Source organism: Camelus dromedarius, chromosome 6 (genome assembly GCF_036321535.1).
Source record: "Camelus dromedarius isolate mCamDro1 chromosome 6, mCamDro1.pat, whole genome shotgun sequence".
Classification (NCBI taxonomy): Eukaryota; Metazoa; Chordata; class Mammalia; order Artiodactyla; family Camelidae; genus Camelus; species Camelus dromedarius.
Window position 1 is genome coordinate 76,353,569 of NC_087441.1, and position 22,172 is coordinate 76,375,740.

The following is a 22,172-nucleotide window of genomic DNA, read 5'->3' on the forward strand; positions in this document are numbered from 1 at the left end:
ATTGGATGGATAAAAGTTCTTTATGTTTGAATTTACAAAAAAAAAAAAAAAAAAAAAAAACAGAAAACCTTTGATTTTCAAACCATTATGCCTTAGTATTAATTATATACTAAGTCAGGAGTTGACAAACTGGTCCACGGGCTAAATCTGACCTACCATGATTTTTGTAAATAAAGTTTTATTGGAACACAGCCATGCTTACTATTCACACATTATCTGTGTTACTATGCTCATGCTACAGCAGTAGAGTTGAGTAGTTGTGACAGAAACTGTATGGCCCACAGAGTCTAAAATACTTACAAATACTTATTTTTGGTACCTAAACTAAACCATGTGCTATATCGCAAGGTAAATGTATAGGGAAACTGTTTCCTTAGCCTCATTTTCTCCTTTTCCTAAATATATTTGATTTGGTAGCTCTAGCAATAAATATTTATTCATACACCACCCCCTCTCTGCTTAGTGCTTATTTCTGTCTCTTTGATCAGAGATATTTCCTTGCTTCTATTCCTTAATAATTATTCCCCTTAATAGAAGCTTTAAGAGATCCAGTGCTATTTTGTATGGTTACTTTTAAAATAATAGAAATCCACTGCTGTTTTCTACCAACTTGAGGCTAGATTAATGGTGTTTAAACTATAAAAAGTTCAACGTATTGAATGACTCTTCAATAAATTGATCAGACACTCTTGCATTCATTAAATAAAATATCGCAGTATCTTTCTATGAGCTGAAACTAGCCGGCCTTTAAATTGGAATGATTTCCGATTCTAAGCTACTTTATATGCTATTGCAATGCTTTGCTTTAACTATGGGAATTAAAGAGGAAAAGTGTCCATTGGCAAAGCGGGAAAGGGATTTCTGAACTTTTTAAAGTCATCACTAAATTGTGCTCAAAACCTGTTGATGTTAAAAGGAAATATAATGAAATCCCAGTCTTCAAACACTACAGTGCTTGGACTTAATTTATGTGATTCTGTTTCCAGGGAGAACCAGTTCCCCACGGTTGTCTTAGATGTAGGGCATCAGGCTAACCACCTGAATTAACAATAGCACGTGTTCTCTGATCCTGGGGATACTCACATCAGGGAAACCAGCCAGATACACAGATGCATTTGATCCCCCACTTCCCAGGAGGCTCTCTTTTGGTGTAAAAGTCGATGACTATTAGCTACACCGAGGACAATGCTCTCAGCTCTCATTTACAAAATTAAAGCATCCTTTCACTGGGGATTCACTGGATGTCACACTGTTTTGTACAGAACAGTGAATAGTTTCCATCTGTAGAAGCTTAAGGATTGAGGGACTGGGACTGATGGGAAAGGAGGAAACTTCAAAGATATTAAGCGTGAACGATCTTAGAGGAAATACTTTCCCTCAACGAATTTAGTTGTCTCACCTCCAGTGGATCAATAAAGAGTAATAGCAACCCTCATGCATGTAACCTGGGAGAGGTCAAGGAAGACTGGGGTATGTAAAAGTCCCCAATATTTGCAAGGTAAGCTTTAGAACTCTTAATGTGACTGGAACAAACTAAGCAAGCCCCAGTGTAAGATATATAACCATATAAACAGTATACTCTGTGTACTGTATGAAATACTTGGTGCCAGTCTCCAGGAATGGGGGTGAAGGAAGATACTTGGTGGAGGACAGATTGCCCAGCTTTGTAATTTAAAACAATCTTTTCCCAGGTATGTATCATGCTGAAACAGAGGGCCATGGAATCGAGTTACAGTGACAAACTTTTGAAAAATAGGATTCAGTATTAAACTTCCAACAGAAGACAGAAAATACCAGAACACATTATATAGTTGTGTCACGTATAACTTCTGCTTCAGTTATATATCCACGTGATTATAGTTGTAAAGTGTTATGTCTGTCAAGATACTCTGAAAGCCAGGTGTCAAAAGAAGCAGAGGCATGGAGTGGGTACATGAATTCCACTGTGTGGGAAAAACCAGGATGCTACAGCGTCCAGTTACGTGTGGTTCGGTGCTAGTCAGCAGTACTGGAATTAACTGAAGACATGCTAATACCTGTCTCACCTCTGGAGGTGAGATTGGTGGGGAAATGGCTTCGCACGTGTTGCTTTAGTTCAAAGAGCTATATTTTGTTAGGAAAAACTGTTTTCCCTTTGGTCATCCATCACTTATTCAGTTTGCTACCACCTTCTCTTTTGTCCAGGAGACTGCATCAACAATTTGAAAGCTACAAGGAGCAAGTGAGGAAAATTGGGGAAGAGGCGAGGCGTTACCAGGGCGAGCACAAAGACGATGCTCCGACGTGCGGAATCTGTCACAAGACCAAGTTTGCGGACGGGTGTGGGCACCTGTGCTCCTACTGCCGCACCAAGTTCTGCGCGCGCTGCGGGGGCCGCGTGTCGCTGCGCTCCAACAACGTGAGTGTCCCCGGCGCATGCGCATCCCCGCAGACGGCGCGTGCGCGGTGGGAAGCAGCCGGGCATCCGCGCACACGTGGTCGTGCCCTCCCTCTTGTTGACCCTTTGTTTTTCATAAGGCTCAGCGTAGTGGATTAGGGATGAAAATGGTAAACAAAAGACACTTTCTGTATGTGTGTATCTTAATGAATGATTACTATGCCAAACCAACAGACTACCTGGGGAGTAAATTTATTTTCTGAAGAAATTTAGTCAATGTAGATTTAATATCATGAATTATGAAACTCTTGAAAGTTGCTAAGACCAGTTCTTGCACAAAAAACAAAACAAAACAAAGAAAATCCTTTAGTTTCTGCAACATATGTTTTGGTTTGAAGGAAGGTCAAATCAAGGTGTACTGTATGGCATTAAATTTAACCCAATATAATAATGTGCAGAGTAGTAATTAGCCTCTCTTGAGAGTGATTTCATATTTATTATCATGTTAACGGAATATAATACTGAGTTGATCTCACAGAAATTAGTTGGATATTTATAGTATGTCAAAATACACTTTTTTAATTGGTAGGGGAGAGTTGAACTTCTCTATGAGATGTAGACTCACCCATTGCAGTTCCTTTAGTCGGCTTAAATATTAGCTTCTCCTCTGTTATGACAGTGATTTGAATATATTGCAGTTTTTGAGGCACTAAAATGCTAATATAAAGGACTCAGTATTATTTATAAGTACTAGAGTAATTTTAATAAATATTTAGTTTAGAATACATCTTAGTGTTGCACTTTATTATATCCCCTATGTTAGTACAGTAGAATTATTTATAGGGATGTCTGGGTGAGTTTTCTTTTATATAGGTCTACAGTGTAATACAGAACAGTTAAGATTATCACATACCTAAAGAACTCCCAGTGTTTCTTTAAAGAATTTCTCATATTATCTACTCATGTCTAGAATTTAACTTAAAGTTGTATTTAAAAGTAAGAGTGCTTTAAGCGCCCTTGATATCTTTCTAATTTGGAAAATCACAGTTGAAATTAAAATGAACCTTCCAATCAACACTATATTCTTTGGCTGTGTATTTGAATTGTAAATTGGGTATTATTCTAAAACCTCTCCCAAGGAAACTGACATTTAGTAAGTTAGACACATTATTATACTTAAGGATACATTATTATACGATTATCTTTGAAGCCTTAACTTTTCTGAATAACAGCTTCTTTATCGATGAAACTGAATAGTAATAATTATTACATATGGTTGTTATAAGAATTAAATTAAAATCATTCGAATTATGCATATTTAAATTTTCTTTAGGTCCCGTTCTTATGGCCACATAAGTTTTCTTTTTTTCTCCTAAAAGTTATTTGTTTTAGTTAATCCTCATAATGCTACCTTAAAGGCCTTCTAGAAGCACCTTAGATTAAGAGTGTCTGGCACATAAAGGTGCACAAGACCGATTTGTTCTTTTTCTCTTCTTTAGTTCTTGAATGCACTGTTTTGGAATGAATCCTCACAAATGAGACCTGGGATGATATTCAAAATAGTTAACAACTCATACGATAAGGGTTCTGTCTAATCTGAAAAGGTGCTGACCCTGCAAAATAGGGGCGCATGGGCTGAGTGTTAATGCCGGCTGAGTCCCGCAGCTGTTGAATGCTTTGATTTCACGTTATAGGTTTGAGGCAAGCCAATAACATAGAGTCAAACTCACATTTTAAACAGGAAAAGTGCTTAGAGGAACTTGAACTAGGAGGTACCAATGCTTTTGAGCAGACACTCAAGCCTAATGGAGTTCATCCATCTTTACTAAACCTATCCAATCTTGGGGAAAAAAATCATAAAGCAAAGTAAAAGAAAGAACAACTTAAAATACTTAATCTTGGGCCTAAAAGGGAAAAGTATATTAATTTGGTTTTTCCTGTGATGTTGTAAATGTTGAAATGTATATTACAAATCAATATTTCTGATGGGATAATTTATGGCTAAAATAGTTAACATATTTCTTTTCTCATTTTTATTTATTCCAAATATTTTCCATTCTTAGATTTTTCCAATTTGTAACTATATATATGTGAACAGTAACTTGATAATTAATCATTCAAATTTTATGCATTTTAAAATGTCTTTTCAATAATAGGTAGGCTAAATACGGTAGTGAATTAAGTTTTCTTTCTGAAGAATGTTTTATGAAGAATGTAGATTTAATAATCCAAGTTCTAGATAATCCTAAAATTATAGTGCCCAACTTTTGTATCCAACATATAACAGGAGCCAGATTTGTGCGTTTTCAATGAAAGATTGAACAATGACTATTTTTTTTTTTGGTAAGAATAAACATTTACTTTTCAAAATACCTGTGTTTTAACACTTTAAAGTAACACATAATTGTTTTTTGTAAGATCTGTTTATTAATATGTGCCTTCTTTTTGTTTTTCTCTTCTTCTTTCCCCTCTCTCTTTACCCCGCTTCCTTGGATGCTTCCCCAAAGGAGGACAAAGTGGTTAGAATCCATGATTTCTTTTCTATCATTTGTTGTTACAATGTTGTGACCTTGTGTTGCTAAGTACTGTATTTCACAAAGAAATTACAATGCTAGGAAGAGCACCTTCCCAGTTCTCATGGGAAAAAAATAAACATCCAGGAGCACTACCGTTTGAGCTCATGGGAATAGTGATATTTTAATATAATTTAAATCATGAAACTCATTTGTCCTCTGGGCTTTCTGAGTTTTGAGACTGCTCCACCTGCCTTCCAGAACAACCAGGTCTAGAGAGCTTTGCCTTTCTCAGCACTCAGTAGATGCAGAGGCAGGTAATTTGAAACTTTGTGACAGAAGGAATGGGATGGATGGATTTAGTGGAGAGAATGGATCAAATTAAAATCAAGACCTCAAAACAAAATGACTTTTCAGTAGAATACAAGTAGCAGAGTTGTCATATTGAACCACAGTTTTGCTCTTTTCTTCTCCTTCAGGAGTTGAAATCACTCCCTTGGGGAGTGAAAGGTCACCTTTAACTCTGATCAGCTATGCAAACCACAGAGGCTGTACTCAGTAAGATAGGATACGTGTGGAAGCTTCAGTCAGCCTGTCCTTTGTGTACATACTATACACTTTCATTTGGTGTAAGTTACAATTTCCCCAAAGTTCACTGATTTCCCAATATGAGACTGAGGCAAAGAGTATTTTGGGTTCAATATGTCAGCTCAGCTGCCTTTGTTCCACTGGTTTAAAGTTTAGATTACGTACTATAGTGCATAGGTAGCAAGCATGAAGTTAAATTGAACATTAATTTGTGCCCTTAAACTTGATGCTAGCATATGTTCATCAGTTTTTTCTATGAAAAAGAAATCAGGTTGAAAATGATATAAGGTAGTTTATTCTCACTAAATGTGTTTGCTTGTACACTGGTGGTTTGTGAGATCATGTTAGGGGCTATTATTTTAATACAATACAGGTTTCCCTGGCTATCTGACAGTAGAGCATTCCTATGCAATCTTTCATAAACCTAAATGGCGTAAAGGGAGGAAACAATCACCTCAGGACACATCTTGCTCATGGATGCACAAAATAAATCACGATAAAGCACAGATGCTCAAAGACACAGTTCATAGCTCTGGTGGCTGGTTGCTGAGATGCTGAGTGTGGTGGGGAAGGAGCGTGGTGGGGCTGCTCTCTCTGCTCTGGGTACCGCTGCCTGTAGTACAGCTCAGGGCAGGACGAATACTAACTACTGTTTTCACATCTCACCTTTCTCTGTAAAAGTGAAAATCCTCTTCGTACATCTTTTGTTAGGTGAAAACAGGTATGACAGTATGATTTTCGTAAAAGCAAAAAGGAGTAACATGAGCTTTCAAAAAGCAGGGGATGCCGGTAATGTATGGTATTAGGAAAAATATAATTGGAATATCACACTTTGGTTACATGAATATTATTACTTTAGATGAGTCTGCATTTGAAATGTATATAATTTTACATTCTTCTTCTAAAGAATTAAAGTTTGAGTACATAAGTAATGCTGATGTTACACAGACTTGCTGGTAAGACTTCAGCTACTCCTCTGAGACTGGCCAGGTTGATTGTTCTCGGACAGCACTTCTGTGGTAGGTTCTTGGTGCTTATTATGGTGACTGACTCTGGAGTAAGAATTCAGGTGGATTTTTGTGTTTCTCAGGCTGAACATAGAATGAAGAGACCTGTGAAATACAATCACTTTCAGTTATTGTCTTCACTTTGATTAAGATGCATATATCTACCATTTATTTTTAAGTACTTTGTCATAATTTCATTAAAGATCTTTTTAGCCTATTGAAGTTGTTAATGAATTGCCTTCCTAGTCCAAGGAAATTGAAGTCAGCTTTTGTCTTAGCTGTGTTAATGAGAATAACTGAGTATTAAGCAAAGTGCTTTATTGCTGTTTCTTTCTCTTTCCCTCTGAGATCTTTTATCTTTCATGGAGAAATTATAATTTACAGATGTGTGTGTGTTGGTGTGAGAGGAAATCAAAGTGTAAAAAGCATGCATGAATAAAACTTGTCTAAAAGCAATCTCCAGCTTGAGCAATATAATAGTAATGAATTCTACTTAGTTTGATAAATTGGTGAATAATGTGACTAACATACTAGTGTATATGATATGAGACCTAAGAATAGCTAATATATAAATATTTGTTTATGAAGTCTATCAAAAAATGTTAATGATTGTATTTTTTGCAGCCTAGCAGTATTTTATTTTAAAACTTTACTCTTAACCTAAATCACCTCTAACAATTTGGAAGATTGTGTACTTCCTTATAAAGAAAATGGTTTGTCATAAAGAATCACTTTGCAATTGACACATGTAATAGCTTATACTAAGAGGTTATTTTATACAAGTGCATGGTTTCAGAGATAAAATTATGATTGTTTACTTCATTGAAATTCCTCTACACTGTCTAAATATATAGGAATACTGCAGATTTCCCCATAGCCTGTTTAAATTGTTTGTCTTTGTTTTATCATCCATTGGGTGACAGAGTATTGAACTTAGATAATTTCTTTGATAACATTAGCACTTTGCTCTTATGCAATCAACTGAATTGAATCCTCCAAACTCAATCCCTTTGGGATTTCCCATAAATTCTCATCACTATTTCTTTTTTGGTGGGGTGATTGGTTCATGAATAGAGCAAATAAAAACTGAACTTGCTACATTTCTAGTTAGTCTTGATTTTCACAAAAATTGCCAGGTGTTATAAATTAAGAGTATCTTATAGTAAATGTCAGCAAGATTCTGAAAAACAGAAGGCTACTATTTTCTTTTTTTTTTAATGTGAAAACTGCACATATCTATCAAGTTTGGTTTTTTGGGGGTTTCTTTGTTTCTGTTTTTTTTGTGGGGGAGGTAATTAGGCTTATTTTTTTTTTTTCAAATGGCGGTACTGGGGATTGAACCCAGGTCCTCATTTATGCAAAGCCTGTGTTCTACTGCTGAACTACACCCTCTCCCTGCACATATCTACCTTTCAAACATTTTATATCAAGATAATAATTAATAAGTTACAGTGTTTACAAAGTCATTTTAAACTGGCTCCTCATACCTTTTCACTGATGTTTGTTTATAAAAATCATGCTAAATGACATTCTGATAAATGATATGCTGATAATGTATGTTTTTATAGAAAAAACTCATTAAATGTAAGTGTTGGGTGAAATGGGACAGTACCAACTGAGTTTGGAACCGGCCTCACCATAAAACATTATCTGTGGGATGACTGGTTCTTAGCAGCATAATGAACTTTGCTCTCACAGACTGTCCTTAAATAGCAAAATTAATTCATTTTGTTTATTCTCTCACTAGGGTTAGATGAAGACAAGCAATTCAGTGGAATCATATCCATTTGTAACAATGATTTGCATGATTGCATTAAATATTTATTCTCATTATGAGAAAATCTCTCAGAATTATCCCTATTTAGTCCATGACATGATGTCTTCTGATCATACTTTTCAACCTTCAATCTTTTGAAAAAATGACAATAAGAGTTTCCCTGGGCCCACTTTCATGTTCTGTCTTTTCTTCTCTTTTTTCTTTATGATGAATTTCTTTGTAAGAATGTTCTCTTAGAGATTCTATCCAGAAAGTCAATATAGGCCTAAATAGAAAAGTGTATAAATATAAACGTATCAAAAAGGAAATGTTAGGGTGCAGAGAAGAGAACTTTCACTAAGCAATGTAATTGATTAGAGTTCTCAAGGAGTCTAATTGATTAGAGTTCTCAAGGTGTCTCTTATTTTTTTGTGTTTGTCCCAGAGAGGAATAAAACACCAAGTGGTAAAAATTTTTGTTAGATAAGTCAGAAAGCCGTACATTTTTTATTGCAAATCTATTTTAGGAATTTGCCACACTGCTTTTCAGGGCCATGGAATTTTAATCTCTTGAATTTAGCTTTATGATTCTGGAAATGTTTGCTAATATTCAATAATTATTAGGAACTTTATAGTCCTGGTTTTGTCCCGACTCCCCAAATCATTGTTTAAAACCTTTATAAAATCTGTTTCTGGAAATTACCATTTTACAAACCAATGTTGAGTACAGATACGTATTGGGACTATGGGAGTTGCACCAGGGTATAGAGAAAAACCCTTCCAGTTTAAGGACAGGAGCTGTGACCTTACTTTTTCCAAGCTAAAGACTAACTTATGGCAAACTCCCTGGTTTGTTTTTTGTCTTTGTTCTGTGAACATAAATTGTCAAATCTCTTGTTCACTTACCCAGGAGTGGAATTTCTGGGTCACATGACAGCCCTATGTGTAACATTTCAGAGACCTGACAAACCAATTTCCACAAGTAGTTACGTAGCAATTTTTAGGGTTCTAATTTCTCCACGTTCTCACCAACACTTGTTATTGTCTATTTGTGTTTTTACTATAGCCATCGCGTTGCCTGTGAAGTGATGTGGTATCTCGTTGTGTTTTTCACAAAGCTGCTTTTAGGTCAAAATTATCAAACTGGTTTTATATCTACAAGGATTCACTTTCTGTGGATTTAGACTCTTATATAAAAATGTTTCTAAGTTAGCAATTTCTTGAGAATGAGTATTTCTCAAATGGCTAGCATATTTGAATTGTTGGGAATTTGGTTTCTTTCCTCTCTGGTGATTTACTATGTCCTTTACGTTAGATTTATGTAAATACTTAGTAATCTATGTAAATCAATCAGAACAGGAGCTCTGCTGTGTTTTAGATAACTTGGAATCTAGTCTCTGTCTACTAGACTAGCTATCCCTAGGGTGCACACAATTTAAGAGACTTTCATTGCCAATTGAAAAGACTGTTTTTTAATAGTCAGCTTTTACCACTCAGCCATAGGTCCAAAATTAACACAGAAACTTAAGCCCAGACTTTAAAAAAACATTCTTTTTTCAGCATGCAAAAGATGTTTTCTTGAGTGATGTGAGCTTTTAGCAGTACACAAACAGACATGTGTAAAGACTAAGTAACAGCCAGATTTCCTGTCATCTGCCATCCAGCTTTCCATATATCCCTGATGTCTGCTGGCCAACAGATCTGATTAGTAGATAGATTTTTCTATCATTGCTGCCACTAGTAGGGAATAAATTATTAGTCACAAACAAAGCCTATTTTATCTGATATTAGTATAGCTTCTCCAACTTTATTATGGTTGCTATTTACATGGAATACCCTTTTCCATTTTTTTAATTGACTTATACATTTGTCTTTGAATCTAAAGTGTGTTTCATATAAACAATGTATATTTAAGTTTGGATTTATCTTTAAATCCAGCCTGACAATCCTGACTTTTTGATTGGATTTTTAATCCATTCATATTTAATATTGTTATTGATATCTTTGTATTTTTGTTTCCTAGTTTACATTTTGCTTTCTATATCTCTTTTTTGTTCCTCTATTCCTCCTTTACTGCTTTCTTTTGTGTTAAATGAGTATTTTTAGGCATGTTTTAATTATTTCAGTGAGTTTTGCACTATATTTTCTGATTTATTTTCTTAGCAACTCTAGAGTTTCCACTATAGATCTTTTTTCCCATCTTTATTAAGATATAATTGACATATAACACTGTAAATTTAAGCTATAAAATGTGATGGTTTGATACATGTGTATGTTGCATACATCTTGGTAGAATATACTCCACATTTACTCTATTTGTGCTATTGTTTTTATATATTTTATGTCTATATATGTTACAAGTCAAATAATACATTGTTGTAACTGTCACTTTATGTGGTTTTGTCTTTTAATGAAGCTGAGAGAAGAAATGAGAGCAAGTATATATTTATAGGATCTGTTATATAATGTACTTTTTTACTGTTTTTGGTTCTCTTCATTTCTTCCTGTGGATTCAAGATCCCATCTGGAGTCATTTCCTTACTCCAATACAAAGTTGCTTCCATCCACCTCCTTTGTGCTGTTATTGCCAACTGTATTTGATTTCTTTATGTTATAGGCTTAATAATACTACTGTATTAATACTGTTTTACACTATTTTTAAAAATAACTTAAGGTAACAAAGAAGAAGAAATGTTAAAGTATACTTTTATAATTACCCTTATAATTATCTTTACCAGAGTTCTTTTTTTTCCCATGGGAATTCATGTTCCTGTCTAGTGTCTCTTTCAGCCTTAAGAACTTCCTTTAGTATTTCTTAAAGGTGAATCTTCTAGCAATGAATTCTATCAGATTTTGTTTACCTAAGAATGTATTTCACCTTCATTTCTGAAAGACAATTTTGCTGGATGTGAGGATTCTTGGTTAGCAGTTTCTTTTTCCCTCTTTCATCACTTCAAATATATCATCTCACTGCCTCCGACTTCCACTGATTTTGATGAAAAGACAGCTGTTAATCTTATTAAGAGACTCTTATGTGTGAGGAGTATTTTCTCTTGCTGCTTGCACGAGTTTTTCATTGCCTTTGGTTTTCAGCATTTACTGTGATGTGTATGTGTCAGGATGTAGGTCTCTTTGTGTTCTTCCTAGTTGGGTTCATTGAGTTTCTTGGATGTGGATGTGCAGATTAATGTTTTCCATCAAATTTGGGAAGTTTTCAGCTCTTAATGATTTGAATATTTTTTTTGTTCCTTTCTCTCCTCAGTATTTCAGTTCCTATTACATATATGTTGGTGCAGCTAATGGTGGCCTACACTTTTCTGAGGCTCTGTTCATTTTTCTTCTTTTGTCTCTCTTTTCATCAGATTACATAATCACTATCAATCTATCCTTAAGCTCATGGGATTCTTCCTTCTGCCAGCTCAAATCTAATGTTGAGCCCCTCTAGTGAATTTTTCATTTTGGTTATTGGTCTTTCCAACTCCAGAATCATTTTATTTCTTTTTTTATTCTTATTTTTTGTTGAAGTGTAGTTGATATACAATGTTAGTTTCAGGTGTACAGCAAAGTGATTCAGTGATACATATATAGACATAAATTTTATTTCCTTAATAAGTTATATTTCTTTATCTATCTTCTATATTTGATAAGATATTATTGTCATAACTTCCTTTATTCTTTGAGCATGGTTCTTTATGCTCTTTGAACATATTTATAACAGCTCCTTTAATGTCTTTGCCTGGTGTGTCTAAAAATCTAGACCCACTCTGAGGAGGGTCTTGTTGCCTTTTATTTCTGTGAATGACTAATGCATTGCTCTCTTTGCATGTCTCATAATTTATAGCTGAATACTGACATTTTTGATAATATATTGTAGCAAATCTGGATTCTGATCCCTGTCCCCACCCCTGGGGCCTGTTGTGCTTGTTTGCTTCATTTGTTTCGTGAGTTGGTTGTACTATTTCAGTGAAACCTATTTCCCCTGCAGCATGCAGCCTCTGATGTCACTACTCATGGGCACAGCTTTTGGGATGCACGTATCACTCGGGCCTTCTTCCCACCAGAGATGCTAGCGTTTTTAACCAGGCTGTCTTTAACCATCTCTCCTTTTCCTGATCTCCTAGTTATTCTAGGTTATTCTAGTTATTTTTTTAGTTATTCTGCTCATATTGGAAACAATCTTTAAAGCCTACTCTTTAAATTCCAGGGTCTTCTTAACTGTTTCCCTGGTTCTTTCTATTGAACTCCTTGTTGGTCTTTTGTTTCCTTTGTTGCTAGCATGGAGCTATCAGCCTTCTCCTAGTGGTTCAGCACCAAAATCTGCATCATTTTCGACAGTGCTACTATGCTTGAATGCTCCTGACCTCTGTTCAGATAAAGTTAGCTCTCCTAGAGAAAGCTAAAGAGCTCTTTCATCTTAGGACCTGTTTCCTTCCCTAATCTGAACTCTGTGCCACCACTCTGGAGCTGGGGCTCAGGACAGTAGCCTGCTTCTCTCACATGGACACTCCTGCTTTATGACTGGAGCACCGGATGGGGTCAATAATCCCTAGTATTCTTGACTTAATTTTTTTGGTGTGGAACCCTTCCCATGAGCAAGCTGGGGCAAGGGTGACTGGGGTCCAAGAATCTTGGCCTGCCACACCAGAGGTAGAGCTTCAACCCTACAATTAAGAGATGGGTGGAGGAAGGGAGCCCCTGACCACTCACCTGCACTTGCGTAGAGTAGAGCTTCTGCAACATGGAGCTGGCAGTGGGGGGAGAAGTACTGGTGGCCTTCCCCTCTGGGACAGATACTGTAGCCCTTGATGGGGGCTGGGGGGACAGAGCCCATGTGCTTGACTGCACCCACTCAGATTAGAACTTCCATCTTGCTGAGCTTGGAAGGGAGAAGAGAAGGAGGGAGTTGTAGTTCAGATGCCTCACACCCTCACTGTGCTTACAGACCTTTGGTAGAGTTTCTTTAATAAATGTGTCTCCATTTGCAATATGCCCTTTGGACAATTTTCAGGGACTTTAAGTGGCTGTTTTTAGAAAGTAATTTTCGTCAGTTATCGCTGTTTTTCCGGAAAGGAAGTCTGTAGAGCTCTTCACATAACTACTGTAGAGGTGCCTTTCAAATAGACTCCTGATGTTTCTATGTTAACACTGATCTACTCATTTATTAATTTATTTTTTCCTTTTTTTTTCATTTATTAATTTGTAAGTTTTCTCCCATGAGGATCCTTATATATAATTTTTGTTGTTTCAAAATTAACTTCTAATTGCTTCAACACATGCAGTTTTGATGATGATATGTGCCAAGATGCACTCTTCCTGTTTAGTTTCAGATAAAAGTTGTTTCTGTGAGCTTATCATTTAATAGGTTCAGATTCAAAGTGTGCATGTGTGTTATGTGTATGATGAATAATAATATTTATGGAATACCAGATGAAAGAAAATGGAATTTGATTAAATGGCTAGATTCTACAACTGTTTTGGAGGTATCTTTAAAACTTTATCAAATATATTCTAAATTTATTAGAGTACATTTGCAGATGCTTAAAATTTTTTAATATGTTCTAAATCTTGTAGTCATAATTGAAGCTAAGCACCTAGATTTTAAGGAGTCCTTGTTTCTTATATTTGCTTATTATGGCATTTAATAAATGTATTCATTGAGCAGTTTATTTTGTTACTATGTAATAGGCTCATACAATAGATTATTTTCATACATAAACTTCAAGAGCAAATACTTTGTTTTCAAAATTCCATTGGAATTACTTGATAATGGAGGAAAAATAACTTTATGCATTTAACTTCTAAACATCTATGTTGTTAAAGATTTAATTTTCATAAAAACCAGTCAAGTGTTTTTATTGACCAATAAAATACTATTTCAGCAAAGTATATGGGTAAAATAGAAGAGTAATCTTCTTTGGGGAAAATACTACACCTTTGAACTCTTCAGTTACTTCTAGGGAATTTGAAATGTTCTGTGTCTTTAAACTACATAGAAACACCAGACCTTTGAGCAGAGTGCACAGTCATGTTTTTTGGTACAAGCTCTACCAGATGCGATCGTCTCAGGGAGATGATGCGCTTATGGGAGGTTTCTATCGAGGGCAGTAGGTCAAGCCTCAGGTTGGTGGCTGGAATAGAGGATCACAAAGATTTCTTGTTTATGCACATTCTCTGTAGTTTTCCTTGTTTTGTTTGCTGTGGTTACTATTTCCTTATACACAAGGTTAAAATTTTTCTTACTCATTATGATTATTTATGTATCATAAGAATAGATCTCCTTATGTCTATGTATTTTAGTTCTCCTTAAAGTTTACAGTTGCTAGAGATGCCTAAATTGCTTAGACCATTTATTGGGGGTTTTGTAGAGACAATTCATGCATCAAATGCAGTTTGGATTAAGTTACCAGTTAACAATACTATTAATTTCTCTTGATATATACCTTTTATACCTTGTCTTAGTTTCTTTCAGTACCAAAATATCCTTGGTCAATTTTCTAATTGATGAAGAACAGCTTCTGCATCTAACTGATGAAAGCAAGAAGCAGCTCAAATGCCATCCCCACGTGAAGCCCTCCCTGAGTATCTCAGGCAGAGCCAGCCCTTTCTGTACTTTTCGCACATCTTCATTATAAGACACTCCACTTTAATTTCTCTTTTTTGCTGATTTGGAAATAATAAATACTCCTTTGAATACTCAGTGATGGGGACACTGCTTGACACACATTGGGTACCCAATTCATGTTTGTTGGAAAAACATGAATTCAACAAGATAACAAATAGTTTCTCTTCGACTCTGACATTTTATGTGCCAATGAAGTGTTAATATCAGTACCTGTAGCAAATCCTTCCTGGAAACTGACTCCTGTTTATTGGACATGTCTTTCTCAAGCACTAGATTGCAGGCCTAACTCCTATGCAGATTGTATCGGAGATTCCACAGCAGTCTTAGCATGTGTTGATTGCAGCCCAGGTCACCTGTTTGTTAACCGTCCATCTTGGACCACACTGTCCCCACTACCACTGAACTATCTTCGGAAATGTATCAACACTGTCGCCCAACTCGGCCTTTCCTTTCTATTTACCAGGATAGTATGTTCTTGTCTTATTTTCTATGACTTCTCTTTTCTCTTGGAGACTAAAGGACGGAAGACTATCCCTCAGCTTTTCTTGTGGGTAGAGTACAAGTAAAGACCCCTCATTTCGCCCTACGTCCTACTTTTACCTTCCAAACTAGCTTATTCCACAGTCTCCTTCACTGCAGGGGATGGCAACTCCATTCTTTATGTAGCACAAACCAAAGATCTAAGTATCCTCCTGACTTCTCTCTCTCTCTCTCTTTCTCCTTTTCTCCTCACATCTCATAACCAACCCATCAGGAAATCCTGTTGGGTCTGTCCTCACAATATAACCAGAATGCAACCTCTTCTCACCAACCCCTCTTTTTCCAGGCTGCTCCGAGACAGCAGCTAGTCTGAATTACTGCATCGGTTTGCTAACGATCCTCTCCCTTCTGCCCTCAAAATGCCACTCCCCAAGCCCAATCTTAGCTGGCATAATTATTTTACAGTGTAACACAGACCATGTTGCATCTCTGCTCAAAACCCCATGATGGCTTCCCATCTCATTCAAAGTGAAAGCAAAAACCCTTACAGTCGTACCCAGACTCTGCGTGATCCCTGTCTCACATACACACTCATTGTCCCCCATCATTTCCCATTTGCCCACTGCCTTTTGCTTGCTGCCACCTTCCTGCCCCACCAGATACTAAACAAAAGCCTGCCTACATCCTAGCACAACTTTTTCTTCTCCTGGAGCCCTCTTTCCATTCTTCAGTCCTCAACTCTCTTCTGGTCTTTGCTCAAATATTACTGTATCAAAGGGGCCGTCCCTAGTCACCCCATATAAAATTACAGCCTCTTCCCTTACCTCAATATCCTTTCCCATTTTTTTATGTTTAATTTTTCTTTTTAAAAAATTTTTAGACATAATGCTATTGCACACTTTTTAAAAATTAATTAGTATTTTTGGTAGGGGTAAATAATTAGGTTTGTTTGTTTATTTATTTGTTTATTATCTTTTTAATTGACGTACTGGCGATTGAACCCGGGACCTTGTGCATACTATGTATGCTACCACTGAGCTCCCTCCCCAATTTTTCTCCATGATACTTTCCCCTCCAAAAAATATCTATCTGTTTATTTGTTCAACATGAGCTCTGTGAAGAGGGGGCTTTTTTTACTTTCTGCAGTATTCTCAGTGCCAACAGCAGTGCCTGGCTTAGACAGGCACTTTCAAGACTATGGGATTGTACTAGGGTTTTCTAGAGAAGCAGAACCAATATATCTGATGGAGGATAAGGAAATGGCTTATGCAGCTGTGGAGGCTGAGAAGTCCCAGGAAATGCTGTCTGCAGTCATAAGACACAGAAAAGCCAGGGGTGTACTCCTGGTCCAAGCCAGAAAGCCTGAGAACCAGAGGGGCCAATGGTGTAAGTCCTGATCTCTGGGCAGGAGAAGACCGGCGCCCAGTTCAAACAGACAGAGAACTCCTCCTTTCTGCGCTTTTTTGTTCTATTCAGGCCCTCAGCGGGGACATTGGGGAGGGTCTCCCACTTTACCCCATCTACCAATTCAAACGCCACCTCACAGTCACACCCAGAAATAATAGTTGACCAAGTATCTGGTTGTCAAGTTGACACATGACATTAACCATCGCAGTGGAAGTACTGGGAAGTCAGTGTTTGTGGTGTCAGCTGCACTTTGGCAGGGCAAGGAACTTCTCTACTCAAAACAATCCTCCTACCTTGAGAATTTCACTGGGCAAAGTCCTGCCATATTTGCATGTTAAAGTGAGGAATAAAATTTGGAGCCCCAGGACCTTGTGCAGAGCCATGGCACGGTTTCAGAGGCCCCTTCTGCCCTCACCTGCGGGCCCCCAGCCCACCCTTGCTGCACCACCATGTGTTCCTCAGTGTGGGCGCTCCTGGGGCCCCATTCGCTCCCAGCCTGCCCTGTGTCTCTGTTGGATCCTGGACTGACCTTTGTCTTATTGATTCTTATCTGGATCATGTCTTCCAAAAATTCCTGAGTTTTTAACCTATTAGTGAAATCTAACCCTGTTTCACAGAACATATCCAGGTTTCATTCTTAACTTCTGTATTTTTGTAGCATTTGGAGGATCAGGTGAGTGCCTTCTTGAACTGAAATTTTGTTGAGTAAGTTTGATAAGGTTGAACTTTTAGACAAAAAAGGCTTTGAATAGATTGATAAATCTTCCCCCAATTTAAAAACTGAGTCTTTATGCTGACAAGATTCTACATGGATAACTTTTAAAGTTTATTTTATTCTAGAATAGTCAACATGAAAGATTTTAAAATACTCTTTCTGGTGAATATTTTCAAAAATTTAGTACTTTTTTTTGCTTATATAACCTTGAATAATCTCTTCTTGAATTCTTGTCACCCTAACTCTTACTGCGTTGATTGGTTCACAAGTGAACTCCAGTAATGAGGTTGGATCGTAGTCACTGCAGTGAGAAAACAAACATCCAATGTGCAATGATATTATAATACCATTTTTAAAACATTTTTTTTAAAACATTTTTAAATTTTTAAAACAACTTCAAGTGAGTGATTAATGCTGTATAAATAAATGCTCGCTACAAGATACTTTTTGATCTTTTCACTCTTTGCCTTAAATCACGTACACAGACAAAAATAATGTAATCTGTAGTATGTTTTATAATAATGGGAATATTTTATGAACTATTACTACATCAAACATCAGATGAATAACTGAAGTAATTATTCTCTAAATGTCTTGAATTCTTTTGAAAAGAAAAATATTGGGATTATGTAAACAAGAGTTTCTCGTTGGTGAAGGAAAGTATTGTGATGGGTAAAGAAAGCGAGAGAATTAGAATTTGACTTGGCACAATTTAGTAAGTGCAAACGAACCAAAAATATACTTTTATAATTTGTCTTTTAATTAGCTTAGCATTTTTGGAATGTTCTGGGAGGTAATTTCCAATTTGGTATTATGTCTCATACCCACACCGATAGTCATTTAGTTGTTACAGGAAAAAATTTTTTACAAATAGGGATGGAAATTCTGGCCAAAAAAGTTTAGTGATTTTTTTTAAACATTAAAATATTGACGATGGGTTGGTATAGCTCAGGGGTAGAGCACGTGCTTAGCATGCACGAGGTCCTGGGTTCAATCTCCAGTACCTCCGTTAAAAATACAAACAAATAAACAAAAGTCTCTAAAAAGATTTTTTTTTTTAATGTTGCTATGATGTGTTTGAAAATCCAAGGGACCCGCCACAGAGCTTGTGAATTTCAAAGTAAGATCACTTGATTAACTTCTTCCAAGACAAGTTCTCTGGTTAGAAACAATCTCTGCTGATTGTGACAGATTTTAAAGGGAATGTGAAATCTCATATTTATTTGCGGGCATGTTTTAATTCCTTCTCTTGTTCTAACCTCTTGGATGGCATGGGCTGTCTTTCATTTTCCTTGGTGCCTTGGTCACCATTTACCATGATGCTGCACATACAACAGCGCTCCGTGAATGTGAGTGAATGAATGAACAGGACTTCACTGTGCTTTTTCTTCCTCAGTTAAGTTTTTTGAAATCCCAGTGTTTGCAACGCTCATATGTAATTTTGTAGTTTAGGATCTCTCTCTCCTAAAACAAATCACTTAGTTGTTACATGAGGCTGTCTCAGCAAACTCCTAGCCTCAGGCGTGGCCTCCTCCAATCTGCAGATGACATGGTGTGGGAGAGATATCTGGTCCCCTTCATCCTCACACAAGTCTCTGGGAGACACTTGAATTGAAAAGAACCAGCGAAGGCTCCCCACAAGCTTTTCGGCTTATCCAAGTCCAAATCTGAACCAACCTCAGTAGCGCATGGTACCTCCAGGAAGGAAGGGAGAAGATAGATTGTAATGTTTGGGACAATTCATTCCAGATTTGCAAGTAGTCCAGTTTCCATCTCATGAATGCTCCTTAATCATACACTTCCTGGTGTGTCCTTTATTATTAATTGAAATGAATTCCTTCACTTCAATTTGTATCTTTGGGAGGCATATGAATTTGGTTGAGAGTCAAATACTTTATATTATTATAGTCATTGATTTTCTTCGAGAGGCATAAAATAAATAACTTGTTACTGGCAAAGTGTGGTATTATTAGAAAGTGATTTCATCTGTTTTTTAAATTCACTCTTTTATTATAAGGAGCTTATTTTTAGAAGTATGTGACCCAGATACATAATGCAAACAGTATTTTTGTCATCCTTTATAAGCCAATTTAAATACAATATCAAGTGAGATTTACAAAGTGATTATATTTGTTCCAAACATTTGAGATTGTCTTTATTTAGCTTTGTCAGTGTGCTATAAAAAAGTGTCTCCCCACTTAGATCACTGGTTAATAAATTAGAAAATACTTAAGCAAAAAAACATATAATGCATTAATATAGTGTTTTCCCATAAGTTGCCACATGCTTTTATGATTTTTAAGGCATTCTGTAGGAGTTATTTCTTTTTAATTTTATTTCAGAAAGTTAAAACTGTGTAACTAATTCTACAACTTAAGTAGATGGCTGTAGAAATATCTAATCTCCTACTTTTGATTCAACTGTGAAATTAATTTCATTTAATTTATATTGTGCAATACAAATAACTTCCTACACCTGCAGCTAAATCACACATAGTCTTGTCTGTATTAAGATGCTCTCTTCCGAACCTGATTTTTTTGTTTGTATTCACAGAAAGCCTTAAAAATGATAGTATCTTTGAAATATTTAATTCCAAACTGTGATACAGATATAAACACTATGTTTAAACATATTTTAGAAGGAGACAATATGGCTAGCAGGAGTGATTTTTAATGACAGAATGTAACTATATAATTGCTCTATATTTTTGTTTAGGGAGCATGTAAGTCTTTTTCTATTCCCACTTAATGTCATTTCTGGTGACATTGCTAAAATGACCACTAACGCAGTCCAGACTAGAGCAAGGAAGATGAGAGTGAAGGCAAGAGTGTCTGAGTTTAGGCACAAATCCAACCCATCTTCAAACAATTGGCAGCCACTTGAACTCTCTCTACCTTCAGGTTTGTACAGAGGCAGTGGGCAGCCCCCAGGCCCCTTGACTTCTTAATGTGAACTGTAGGAATTCTTGTTAGGTTACTAACAGAAGTCATCAAGATGTGTCCATGCAAATGTTGAGGGGGATGGTGTCACGTCAGAATGTGTACTTCCAAGTATAAGTTGAAATTTCATAAAAAGCAAATGAGAGAATTTGATCAAGAGATACTGTCATGGAATACTACTCAGCCACAAAAAAGAATAAAATAATGCCTTTTGCAGCAGCATGGATGGACCTGGAGATTGTCCTTCTAAGTGAAGTAATCCAGAAAAAGACAAATACCATATGATATCACTTATGTGTGGAATCTAAAAAATTATGGTACAAATGAACTTATTTATAAAACAGACATAGAAAATAAACTTTTGGTTACCAGTGGGGAGATGGAGTAGGAAGGGATAAATTGGGAGTTTGAGATTTTTAGATACTAACTACTATATATAAAATAGGAAAGCAACAAGGTCCTACTGTATAGCACAGGGAACTATATTCAATATCTTATAGTAACTTAGAAGGAAAAAGAGTATGAAAAGAAATATATGTATGTACATGTATGACTGAAACATGATGCTGTGCACCAGAAATTGACACAACATTGTAAACTGACAATACTTCAATTTAAAAAAAAAAAGACATTGTGAGAAACAAGATAACTGGAAGTAGACTGAAGGCAGCTTTCCTATGTTCTGTTCAGATGATATAACCCAGAATGCATTGCTAAGGATTCATAACCACATGACTTACTCTTTCAAAACCTCCATATCATTACATTATAGATAATTAAAGTTTCAGAATTTCCTTATTCTGTAAGGGTCAGTTGTCTATAAAAAGGCCAGATGGTAAATATTTTAGGCTTTGTGGGCCTTAAGTTCTTTAAAAACTATTTAAATCTGTGTAAATGGATAGATAAGCCTGACGAAGTCTAACTTTACAGGAACATTACATAATTTTCACTTGTCACAAAATATTCTTCTTTTGATTTTTTTCTTGCCATTAAAAATGTAATTATTAATCTTAATTTACTAATCTTAATTAATTCAAAAAGGCATGGCAGACAGGATTTGGACCACAGGCTGCAGGTTGATGACCCTGGTATAGGACAATCTTTTGATCAATACTACAAATCAGCTCTCAGTGGAAGAAAATGAGCAATTGGTCTCATTGCATTATTAATTTTATTCACTGTATCTTTTTTTTATTGAAGTATATTTGATTTACATTGTGTTAGTTTCTGGTGTACAGCACAGTGATTCAGTTATATATACATGTATATATATTTATTCTTTTTCATTATAGGCTATTAAAATATATTGAATATGGTTCCTTGTGCTATACAGTAGACCTTGTTGTTTATCTATTTTATGTGTAGTAGTTTGTTTCTGCTAATCCCAAACTCCCAATTTATTTATCCCTCCTCCTACGCTTTCCCTTTGGTAACCATAAGTTTGTTCTATATGTCTGTGAGTCTGTTTCTGTTTTGCAAATAAGTTCATTTTGCCATTTTCTTGTTTACTTTCCTATGAAAAGTGATATCATATATTTGTCTTTGTCTGGCTCACTTCACTTAGTATGATAATCCCCAGGTCCATCCATGTTGCTGCAAATGGCATTATTTCATTCTTCTTTATGGCTGAGTAATATTCCGTTGTATATATACACCATATCTTCTTTATCCAGTCATCTGTTGATGAACATTTTGGTTAGTGTTTCCATGCCCTGGCTATTGTAAATAGTGCTGCTATGAACATTGAGGTGCAGGTGTCTTTTCAAATT

At 36.0% G+C, this 22,172-nt stretch overlaps 1 protein-coding gene across 49 annotated transcripts in view; it reads left to right on the plus strand.

The window, feature by feature from the left end:
• The window catches only part of RIMS1 (regulating synaptic membrane exocytosis 1), a 450,375-nt gene that overhangs the window by 185,954 nt on the left and 242,249 nt on the right, over window positions 1-22,172 (plus strand). For all 49 annotated transcript variants that reach the window (XM_064486964.1, XM_064486968.1, XM_064486969.1 and 46 more), the window contains one exon: window positions 2,185-2,398. In XM_064486964.1, the coding sequence (XP_064343034.1) occupies window positions 2,185-2,398 (214 nt within the window). The remainder of the gene's footprint in view (window positions 1-2,184; window positions 2,399-22,172) is intronic.